The 12,411-nt window shown below is 52.9% G+C and overlaps 1 protein-coding gene across 1 annotated transcript in view; it reads right to left on the reverse strand.

The window, feature by feature from the left end:
• Nucleotides 1-3,291, reverse strand: part of LOC144481620 (uncharacterized) — a 42,649-nt gene extending 39,358 nt beyond the window's left edge. Inside the window, exon 1 of the mRNA XM_078200757.1 lies at nt 3,161-3,291. Coding sequence (XP_078056883.1) covers nt 3,161-3,291 — 131 coding nt within the window. The remainder of the gene's footprint in view (nt 1-3,160) is intronic.
• Nucleotides 3,292-12,411: the final 9,120 nt, after the last annotated feature.

Below are 12,411 nucleotides of genomic sequence, written 5' to 3' on the forward strand. Positions count from 1 at the left end.
AACCAAACACACACACACCAACACTCTACCGAACACATACACACACACACTCACTCATTCACACACTCTCACACACACACTCTCTCACACACACACACTTACATACACACACTCATACTTACACACTCACTCACACGCACACTTACACTCTCACTCACACACTCTCACACACATTCACACACACACTCTCACACACACTCATACACTCTCACACACACATTCACTCACACACACACACTCAACCAAGCACAGATCTGCTTGGAACTTATTACCGAAGGATTTTAAAATGGAGAGAGAACAGTAGCTAGTCAGGGTCTGGAGGTTTGCCGAGTCTCATCGCAACAGCAGACAGTTGCCATGGCAATCTTAAAAAGGTTCCCGCAGTCTGGCAGCACAACTGATAGACTTCATTAGAATTATTGGCAGCGAACCTGTTGTACTGTGTGGTGGGAGAAGAGTCTGAGAGGCGTCCAGCCCAGCAGTGGGCTGGCCTGGAAAATCCCCTGCAGAATCCAGACCCACCCACAGCACCCCCACAAAAAAAAGGCAAAGAGGGTGGGCGCTCGCCTTTCGAGGACGACCAGATAGTCTTCCCCGCATGAGACAAGAGCGCTGTACAACGCCGGCTCCATCGCGGGGAATTCCCTGCCTTGCCTTTGAGCTGGGCTGTCCTCTAACCCTGACCATCAAACCCAACTAGTGGGGTTCAGAAGCGTCTCAGCCCCTGCTGTTCAAGGGCTGGCATTGGCACGACATTAATGAGCTGACCTTAAACGCCTGACAATTAACCTCGCTGGATCCTTCCTTTCTCGCTTAACACAGGAACAAGAGGAGGCCATTCGGCCCCTCCAGCCTGTTCTGCCATTCATCTTGATCACTGGCTGATCATCGAGTTCAATGTTCTGATTTCCCCCATATTCCTTGAACCCCAAGAGCTATATCCATGACTGTGTACAGTTCTGGTCACCCTATTATAGAAAGGATATTATTAAACTAAAAAGAGCGCAGAAGAGATTTACCAGGATGCTACCGGGACTTGATGGTTTGAGTTAGAAGGAGAGGCTGGATGGACTGGGACTTTTTTCTCTGGACCGTAGGAGGCTTAGGGGGTGATCTTATAGAGGTCTATAAAATAATGGGGGGCATAGATCAGCTAGATAGTCAATATCTTTCCCCAAAGGTAGGGGAGTCTAAAACTAGAGGGCATAGGTTTAAGGTGAGAGGGGAGAGATACAAAAGTGTCCAGAGGGGCAATTTTTTCACACAGAGGGTGGTGAGTGTCTGGAACGAGCTGCCAGAGGCAGTAGTAGAGGCGGGTACAATTTTGTCTTTTAAAATAATGAGGGGCACAGATCAGCTAGATAGTCAACATCTGGGTACAATGGGGAAAGAGGGATATGGGCCAAATGCGGGCAATTGGGACTAGCTTAGGGGTTTAAAAAAAAGGGCGGCATGGACAAGTTGGGCCGAAGGGCCTGTTTCCACGCTGCAAACCTCTATGACTCTATCTAATTCCTTCTTGAAATCACACAACGTTTTGGCCTCAGCTACTTTCTGTGGGAGTGAATTCCACACATTCACCACCCTCTGGGTGAAGAAATTTCTCCTCACCTCAGTCCTAAAAGGTTTACCCCCTTATCCTCAAAGTATGACCCCCTAGTTCTGGACTCCCCCCACCATCGGGAACATTCTTTCTGAATCTACCCTGTCTAAGCCTGTTAGAATTTTATAAGTTTCTATGAGATCCCCCTCTCACTCTTCCAAACTCCAGTGAATATAATCCTCACCGACTCAAGTCTCTCCTCATATGACAGACCTGCCATCCCAGGAATCAGCCTGGCAAATCTTCGCTACACTCCCTCCGTAGCAGGGACATCCTCATATGACAGAACCTCTTTCTGTTGAAGTGTTTATTAAAAAGTTTGCCCTTGTTCATTTGAGTTGAGTAATCAGTCGCTGAAAGTAAGCGCGCAGGTACAGCAGGCAGTCAAGAAGGCTAATGGTACGTTGACCTTGATAGCGAGAGGATTTGAGTACAGGGATAGGGATGTTTTGCTGCAATTGTACAGGGCACTGGTGAGGCCACACCTGGAGTATTGTTTGAAGTTTTGGTGTCTTTATCTGAGGAAGGATGTCCTTGCTATAGAGGGAGCGCAGCAAAGGTTTACCAGGCTGATCCCTGGGATGGCAGGTCTGTCATATGAGGAGAGACTAATTCGGTCAGGATTATATTCACTGGAGTTTAGAAGGGTGAGGGGGGCGGAATCTCATGTAAAATTCTAACAGGGTTAGACAGGGGTAGATTCAGAAAGAATGTTCCCAATGGTGGGGGAGTCCAGAACTAGGGGTCATAGTTTGAGGATAAGGGGTGAACCTTTTAGGACTGAGGTGAGGAGAAATTTTTTCACCCAGAGGGTGGTGAATGTGTGGAATTCACTCCCAAAGTTAAAGTTAATTTATTAGTCACAAGCAAGGCTTACATTAACACTGCAATGAAGTTACTGTGAAATTCCCCTCGTCGCCACACTCCGGTGCCTGTTCGGGTCAATGCACCCTAACCAGCACGTCTTTCAGACTGTGGGAAAAAACCGGAGCACCCGGAGGAAACCCACGCAGACACGGGGAGCAGTTGAAAGTAGAAAGTAGCTGAGGCCAAAACGTTGTAGGATTTCGGGAAGAAGTTAGATCTAGCTCTTGGGGACTAAAGGGATCAAAGGATAGTCTAATCAGAGGATTAGATAGGGTGGATAGTGAGAGCCTTTTTCCTCGGATGGTGATGGCTAAGCACGAGGGGACATAGCTTAAACTTTGAGGGGTGAGAGATATAGGACAGATGTTGGAGGTAGGTTCTTTACTCAGAGAGTAGTAAGGGCGTGGAATGCCCTGCCTGCAGCAGTGGTGGACTCGTCAACATTAAGAGCATTCAAATGGTTATTGGATAAACATATGGATGATATTGGAATAGTGTAGATTAGAGGGGCTTTAGATTGGTTCCACTGGTCGGCGCAACATCGAGGGCCGAAGGGCCTGGACTGCGCTGTAATGTTCTATATTCGGGGGGGGAATCAGGATATTGATTTCGATGATCAGCCGCGATCAAAATGAATGGTGGAGGAGGCTCGAAGGGCCGAATGGCCTCCTCCTGCTTCTGGTTTTATACGTAAGCGTCAGCATCAGGGACTGTCTTCCCTCTTCCTGAACCTGAAACACTGAAGATGGATCACACGCCGCCCGAACATCTGATGGCCCTATAATAAACCTCAGTTCATGGAATGCCCCGACTGCTGCCATCGCGTGAGAGTGGGCGGGGTAAGCGGCGACACGGGGGCAGTTCGTAGCTGGTACCTTCTGCACCCCTGTATCGCTCGCATGAGGCAACACAGAGGGCGTTGGCCAACCAAACCAGCAGGCAAAGTCAGGAGAACACTGGCATTCGAACAGAAGAGGCAGTTAAACATTTCAACTTTCTGATCGCGATGAAGCTGCTGGAATTGCATCAAACACCTCATAGAATCCCTACAGTGCAGAAGGAGGCCATTCGGCCCATCGAGTCTGCACCGACCACAATCCCACCCAGGCCCATATCCCGTGACCCCACATGTTTACCCGGCCAGTCCCCTGACATCAATTTATCACGGCCAATCAACCTAACCCGCACGTCTTTCGGACTGGGGTGAGGAAACCGGAGCCCCCGGAGGAAACCCACGCAGACACGGGGAGAACGTGCAGACTCCGCACAGACAGTGACCCGAGGCCGGGAATCGAACCCGGGTCCCTGGCGCTGTGAGGCGGCAGTGCTAACCCACTGTGCCGCCCTATCTTCCTGGGGTTACTGAATCTGACTGGGGTTGTTCTTGCAACTGGCTATTGCTGGCAAGAGGCAGCCATGTTAGATATTTAGATAAAAGAAGAAGTTTACATCAAAATGTAGATACGAGGTCAAAGGGAGGGGACAAGTGGAAACAAAAGGGGGAAGCGGAGAGAGGGGAGAGACACAGAATTGAACTCTTACGGAAAGGGGATAATTTTTCCGTAAAACAAGCAATAGTGACTCAATCGCCCGTCAAAGACATCGCCCAATACTTGAATTTCTAGTTTAGTTTATTTATCAGTGTCACAAGTCGGCTTACATTAACACCGCAATGAAGTTACTGTGAAAATCCCCCTAGTCGCCACACTCCGGCGCCTGTTCGGGTAACACTGAGGGAGAATTTAGCACGGCCAATGCACCCTAACCAGCACGTCTTTCAGACTGTGGGTGGAAACCGGAGCACCTGGAGGAAACCCACGCAGACACGGGGGGGAGAACGTGCAGACTCCGCACAGACAGTGACCCAAGGCCGGGAATCGAATCCGGGCGCTGTGAGGTAGCAGTGCTAACCACTGTGCCACCCTCTTAAACGCCCCTCAAGTTTAATGTTTATTTTATTAGTGTCACAAGTAGGCTTACATTAACACTGCAATGCAGTTACCGTGAAAATCACCCAGTCGCCACACTCCAGCACCTGTTCTGAGGGGCAATTGAGCATGGCCAATCCGCATAACCTGTACATCTTTGGACACTAAGGGGCAACTTAGCATGGGCAATCCACCCAACCCTCACATCCTTGGACACTAAGGGACAATTTAGCACGGCCAATCCACCTAAGCTGCATGTCTTTTGGACTGTGGGAGGAAACCGGAGCACCCGGAGGAAACCCACGCAGACACGGGGGGAGAACGTGCAGACTCCGCACAGACAGTGACCCAAGCAGTGAATTGAACCCGGCACGTCTTGGGAGAGGTATGTAGAGGGCGGACAGTCGATGCCGTATATGTTACAATAACATTGGAAGTCAGAACGATCTCTGACATTGGGGGGAGGGGAGGGGGGGGGGGGGGGGCGGGGGAAGGACTTGGCACTCAGTCAAATCCCCGTTCACTGCAGCGGGACCAGCCGGTGTGAATGGCCGGAAAATTCCACCCCTGGCGTGGCGCTCGGTTAACAAGCCCTGGTCCCATTGACCACACGAAGGTGGCACGGTGGCACAGTGGGTCAGCGCTGCTGCCTCGCAGCGCCAGGGACCCGGGTTCGATTCCCGGCTTGGGGTCACTGTCTGTGTGGAGTCTGCACATTCTCCCCGTGTCTGCGTGGGTTTCCTCCGGGTGCTCCGGTTTCCTCCCACAGTCCGAAAGACGTGCTGGTTAGGGTGCATTGTCCGTGCTAAATTCTCCCTCAGTGTTACCCGAACAGGCGCCGGAGTGTGGCGACTAGGGGGATTTTCACAGTAACTTCATTGCAGTGTTAATGTAAGCCTACTTGTGACACGAAAAAAATAAACTTTAATCGAGGCATGCGTTAGGGAATTAGTCTGTTGCGTGAGAAGCAGGGGGACGGGGATGAGGCGGGAGAGTGGCACTGAGTAAATTGTGAGAGAGATTCGGAGCTGGAGACACGATGTGCCGAATGGCCTCCTGCACAGGTGAGCTTTCCAGCATTAGATTACATACTCTATGGTTGAGAACGAAACCGAGATTCTAGTTAAAACACGAGGCAACACTCGAAAGCAGACAGGCCCTGATTTTACCCGCACGGTCTCCCGTGGCTCGTGGGATCGCGCCCAAGGCCAACGGGGGAATGCCGTTCTGCGCGCCTCGCCCGCCCCGCTAAAAACCAGGGCCGTGATCTCGGCTACTCCTCGAACATGAACTCAGCGAAGTCTTCTTTCTCCTCCGGCTTCGCCGAGGTCAGGATCGCCATGTCCTCATCCGAGAACGCATCGGCATCCCGCCGACCCGCCCTGACTTCCTGGGGCAGCTTGGCAAAACCCTCGCGGTGCGGGTCGTCCCCGCCGGGCTCCACGCGGTCTTTGCGGAAGGCTCTCGGCTCCACCGGGGAATCTTCCTCGCTCGGGTCGGACGCCACGCTCAGCTCCATGCTGACGGGGTCGGGGTTCGGGCAGGAATTTCGGTTGGCGTGATCGCGCCCTACGACCTTGCCCTCGGACACCTCGGATTCCGGAGGACCCAGGTCCGGCTCTTCCGCCCGGTTTGGGACGGCCGATTTCCCGGCAACTGCGGAAGAAAGCAGTCAACACATCAGCACCAACACAGAGGTCAACAGGGGGTTTGGCAAACACAGAAAAGTAGATTTGCGGCTCCCTGGAGGTCAAAGTTTATTTATTAGAACAAAGACAATTACAGCACGGGCCCTTCGGCCCTCCAAGCCTGCACCGACCATGCTGCCTGACTGAACTAAAACCCCCTACCCTTCCGGGGACCATATCCCTCCATTCCCATCCTATTCATGTATTTGTCAAGACGCCCCTTAAAAGTCACTATCGTATCTGCTTCCACTACCTCCCCCGGCAGCGAGTTCCAGGCACCCACCACCCTCTGTGTAAAAAAACTTGCCTCGTACATCTCCTTTAAACCTTGCCCCTTAAACCTGTGCCCCCGAGTAATTGACTCTTCCACCCTGGGGAAAAAGCTTCTGACTATCCACTCTGTCCATGCCCCTCATAATCTTGTAGACTTCTATCAGGTCGCCCCCTCAACCTCCGTCGTTCCAGTGAGAACAAACCGAGTTTCTCCAACCTCTCCTCATAGCTAATGCCCTCCATACCAGGCAACATCCTGGTAAATCTTTTCTGTCCCCTCTCCAAAGCCTCCACATCCTTCTGGTAGTGTGGCGACCAGAATTGAACACTATATTCCAAGTGCGGCCTAACTAAGGTTGTATAAAGCTGCAACATGACTTGCCAATTTTTAAACTCAGTGCCCCGGCCGATGAAGGCGAGCATGCCGTATGCCTTCTTGACTACCTTCTCCACCTGCGTTGCCACTTTCAGTGACCTGTGTACCTGTACACCCAGATCCCTCTGCCTATCAATACTCCTAAGGGTTCTGCAATTTACTGTATATTTCCTATCTGTATTAGACCTTCCAAAATGCATTACATTAATGTCACAAGTAGGCTTACATTAACACTGCAATGAAGTTACTGTGAAAGTCCCCTAGTCGCCCCACACTCCGGCGCCTGTTCGGGTAACACTGAGGGAGAATTTAGCACGGCCAATGCTCCCTAACCAGCACGTCTTTCAGACTGTGGGAGGGAACCGGAGCACCCGGAGGAAACCCACGCAGACACGGTGAGGCGCAGGTCCGATCCCACATATCTACTCCGCTAATCCCCCTAACCTCTGAGTGAGCAAAGGTCTGCAGGTTAGGTGGATTGGCCATGCTAACTTGACCCTTAGTGTCCCAAGATGTGCAAGGGGCAGCACGGTGGCACAGTGGTTAGCGCTGCTGCCTCACATTGCCAGAGACACAGGCTCGATTCCCAGCTTGGATCACGGTCTGTGTGGAGTCTGCACGTTCTCCCTGTGTCTGCGTGGGTTTCCTCCGGGTGCTCCGGTTTCCTCCCACAGTCTGAAAGTTGTGCTGGTTAGGGTGCATTGACCCGAACAGGCGCCGGAGTGTGGGCGACTCGGGGAATTTCACAGTAACTTCATTGCAGTGTTAATGTAAGCCTACTTGTGATTAATAAATAAGCTTTTTTTTTAGGTGGATCGGCCATGCTAAATTGCCCCTTAGTGTCCAAAGGTGTGTAGGTTAGGTGGATTGGCCGTGCTAAATTGCCCCTTAGTGTCAGGGGGACTAGCAGGGTAATTACGTGGGGTTATGGGGATAGGGCCTGGGTGGGATTGTGGCCGGTGCAGACTCGATGGGCCGAATGGCCTCCTTCTGCACTGGAGGGATTTCTATGATCACCTTTCTGTTGCTTCAGAGTTTAACATTACAAACTGCCACATCTCAGTGTGGGAAGGACGCTGTGTTGTTGTGTTGTGTGTGCGGGTGTGCATTACCTGTACCAGGCAGTGGCATGACTGGGCCCCATCTATGATCCTCTCAGTGGTGAAATATGCTCTGTGCCCAGGTTCCCACACTTTTGGACGAGTCAGCAGAACAATCGCGGGCTTGTAGAGTCATCTCCCGGCTACCCTGCAGCTCCTGGGAGGGCCGGGCTTGTCTGTGAACTATTTAATTACACAAACAGCTGAATCAGCTGAGGAGGTTTCCAAGTAACCGGTTCGGGCCTGATGATTAAACTGTGTAGTATAATATCAGCCCTCAGATCCACATCTTAACCGGGATGTGGCCATGATAAATTGCCCCTTAGTGTTCAAAGATGTGCGGGTTAGGTGGATTGGCCATGCTAAATTGTCCCTCAGTGTCCAAAGATGTGCGGGTTAGGTGGATTGGCCATGCTAAATTGCCCCTCTGGTGTCCAAAGATGTGCAGGTTAGGTGGATTGGCCATGCTAAATTGTCACTTAGTGTCCAAAGATGTGGGGGTTAGGTGGATAGGCTATGCTAAATTGCCCCTTAGTGTCCAAAGATGTGCGGGTTAAGTGGATTGGCCATGCTAAATTGCCCCTCAGTGTCCAAAGATGTGCAGGTTAGGTGGATTGGCCATGCTAAATTGCCCCTCTGGTGTCCAAAGATGTGCAGGTTAGGTGGATTGGCCATGCTAAATTGCCCCTCAGTGTCCAAAGATGTGCGGGTTAGGTGGATTGGCCATGCTAAATTGTCCCTTAGTGTCCAAAGATGTGCAGGTTAGGTGGATTGGCCATGCTAAATTGCCCCTTAGTGTCCAAAGATGTGCAGGTTAGGTGGATTGGCCATGCTAAATTGCCCCTTAGTGTCCAAAGATGTGCGGGTTAGGTGGATTGGCCATGCTAAATTGTCCCTTAGTGTCCAAAGATGTGTAGGTTAGGTGGATTGGCCATGCTAAATTGCCCCTTAGTGTCCAAAGATGTGCGGGTTAGGTGGATTGGTCATGCTAAATTGCCCCTTCGTGTCCAAAGATGTGTCGGTTAGGTGGATTGGCCATGCTAAATTGCCCTTTCGTGTCCAAAGATGCGCAGGTTAGGTGGATTGGCCATGCTAAATTGCCCCTTAGTGTCCAAAGATGTGCGGGTTAGGTGGATTGGCCATGCTAAATAACCCCTTAGTGTCAGGTGGATTAGTGGGGTAAATAATGTGAGGTTGTGGGATGCGGCATGGGTGGGATTGAGGTTGTGGGATAGGGCATGGGTGGGATTGAGGTTGTGGGATAGGGCATGGGTGGGATTGAGGTTGTGGGATACGGCATGGGTGGGATTGAGGTTGGGGCAGGCTCGGTGGGCCGAATGGCCTCCTCCTGCACTGCAGTGATTCTATGATTCTATTCTATGATTGTATAAGATGGGTCTGCTTCTGTGCTGTGTCATTCTGACTGGTTCTAACTTTGCCCGGCGTATTCCACGTGTTTAGATTTGCCCATGTTAATACGTCCCCAGGCAGTACTGCACCTCAGCCCAGTGCCCAGCAATGTTTAGCTCCAGCTGACCTCTCGGTTTCTCCCCGCCGATGTCCTTTTTCACGGTGGGAGCTCTGAACCGTTTGCAGGGGTTGGTAAGGGACTTTCTCACAAGCTGTACCGGGCATTCCTGTTTCCTCTGTTCCTCTGCACTGGCACTGCGGCTGGCACCTGTGTTGCAAAAGGATAAGCCATTAGTCGCATTGCTTTTGAAAGCGGCTGCTGACAACTAAAGTTTAAAGTTTATTTATTAGTCACAAGTAAGGCTTACATTAACACTGCAATGAAGTTACTGTGAAATTCCCCCTAGTCGCCACACTCCGGCGCATGTTCGGGTCAATGCACCCTAACCAGCACGTCTTTCAGACTGTGGGAGGAAACCGGAGCACCCGGAGGAAACCCACGCAGATACGGGGAGAACGTGCAGACTTCACACAGACAGTGACCCCAAGCCGGGAATCGAACCGGGGTCCCTGGCGCTGTGAGGCAGCAGTGCTAACCCACTGTGCCACCGAGAATTGAACCCGGGTCCCTGGCGCTGTGAGGCAGCAGTGCTAATCACTGTGTCACCGAGAATCGAACCCGGGTCCCTGGCGCTGTGAGGCAGCAGTGCTAATCACTGTGCCACCGAGAATTGAACCCGGGTCCCTGGCGCTGTGAGGCAGCAGTGCTAATCACTGTGTCACCGAAAATCGAACCCGGGTCCCTGGCGCTGTGAGGCAGCAGTGCTAACCCGCTGTGCCACCGGGAATTGAACCCCGGGTCCCTGGCGCTATGAGGCAGCAGTGCCAACCACTGTGCCACCGGGAATCGAACCCGGGTCCCTGGCGCTGTGAGGCAGCAGTGCTAACCCGCTGTGCCACCGGGAATTGAACCCGGGTCCCTGGCGCTGTGAGGCAGCAGCGCTAACCACTGTGCCACCGTGCCACCCCTCTCAAGGAGCTTGACACCATCCAGGACAAAGCAGGTCCGCTTGATTGGCACCCCATCCACAAACATCCGCTCCTTCCACGGCGGAGGGCGGCACAGTGGGTTAGCGCTGCTGCCTCACAGCGCCAGGGACCCGGATTCAATTCCGGCCTCGGATCACTGTCTGCGCGGAGTTTGCACATTCTCCCTGTGTCTGCGTGGGTTTCCTCCGGGTGCTCCAGTTTCCTCCCACAGTCCAAAGATGTGCTGGTTAGGGTGGATTGGCCATGGTAAATGGACTAAACTTTCAAGGGAAAAGTGAAGTAAAGTTTATTTATCAGTGTCACAAGTCGGCTTACATTAACACTGCAATGAAGTTACTGTGAAAATCCCCTGGTCGCCACACTCCGGCACCTGTTTGGGTAACACTGAGGGAGAATTTAGCACAGCCGACGCACCCTAACCAGCACGTCTTTCAGACTGTGGGAGGAAACCGGAGCACCCGGAGGAAACCCACGCAGACACGGGGGGAGAACGTGCAGACTCCGCACAGACAGTAACACGAGGCCAGGAATCGAACCCGGGTCCCTGGCGCTGTGAGGCAGCAGCGCTAACCCAACTGTGCCACCGGGAATTGAACCTGAGTCCCTGGTGCTGTGAGGCAGAAGTGCTAACCACTGTGACACCGTGCCGCCAAAACTAGCAGGGTAAATATGTGGGGTTACTGCAATAGGACCTGGGTGGGATTGTGGTCGGTGCAGACACGATGGGCCGAATGGCCTCCTTCTGCCCTGGAGGGATCCTATGATTCTCATGCCCTGCAGCCGCTCCGAGACATCCTTGACCCTTGCACCGGGGAGGCAACATGCCATCCTGGAGTCCCGTTTGCCATTCACAGAAACGCCTGTCTATTCCGCTTACAATCGAATCCCCCATCTTTAAGATCAGAAAAGGTGCCCGGGGACCCAGGCTTTGTGTCTGGATGAGCTGCCGAGCCACACACACCCCGACTAGTTTGCCCAGCCCAATTTAATTTTTTAACAGGTTCGCAGCTGACTGAGACAGCTTCCCCGGTGGCTGTACCCACCTCCCGCCACCCTCTCAGGGGGCACAACAGAGGCGCCAGCCCCCAGACTCCCTTTTCTCAGGATCCGCCGCCCTCTTCCTGACCTCCCTGGCAGCGCCGAGCCTTCCCCTGGCCTGATAGGTGACCAAAGTGAAGTCACGCTCGCAGTCCGACCGCGACACTGGTGTTTATTTGGGTCTAACGGGGTCAGCAACTGTCCACGCCAGCAATGCCGCGCCCGCGTTTATCTCGCTCAATCAGTCACGCATTTCTGGCTGCGTTTGAGCAGACTTTTCAATGGACCTACCACACGTTAAGCTGACCTTTCCCTACACCCCCATCTCGGTAACTGCAACGACATAGTGGGGAGGACATGTGCTCCTGGTCACATCACAAAGTGGAAAAGGGGCGGCACGGCGGCACAGTGGGTTAGCGCTGCTGCCTCACAGCTCCAGGGACCCGGGTTCGATTCCCGGTGGCACAGTGGGTTAGTGCTGCTGCCTCACAGCTCCAGGGACCCGGGTTCGATTCCCGGTGGCACAGTGGTTAGCGCTGCTGCCTCACAGCTCCAGGGACCCGGGTTCGATTCCCGGTGGCACAGTGGTTAGCGCTGCTGCCTCACAGCTCCAGGGACCCGGGTTCGATTCCCGGCCTCGGGTCACTGTCTGTGCGGAGTCTGCACCTTCTCCTCTCATGTCTGCATGGGTTTCCTCCGGGTGCTCCCGTTTCCTCCCACAGTCCGAAAGATGTGCGGGTTAGGTCGATTGGCCATGCTAAAATTGCCCCTTAGTGTCCTGAGATTCGTAGGTTAGAGGGATTAGCGGGTAAAAGTGCAGGGATATGGGGGTAGGGCCTGGCTGGGATTGTGGTCGGTGCAGACTCAATGGGCCGAATGGCCTCTTTCTGCACTGTTGGGTTTCTATGATCTTTCTATGACCTCTGATCTCTGACCCGGGTTCGATTCCCCGCTTGGGTCACTGTCTGTGTGGAGTCTGCACGTTCTCCCCGTGTCTGTGTGGGTTTCCTCCGGGTGCTCCGGTTTCCTCCCACTGTCCAAAGACGTGCTGGTTAGGGTGCATTGGCCGTGCTAAATT

The sequence above is a fragment of the Mustelus asterias genome, chromosome 31 (assembly GCF_964213995.1).
Source record: "Mustelus asterias chromosome 31, sMusAst1.hap1.1, whole genome shotgun sequence".
Taxonomy (NCBI): Eukaryota; Metazoa; Chordata; class Chondrichthyes; order Carcharhiniformes; family Triakidae; genus Mustelus; species Mustelus asterias.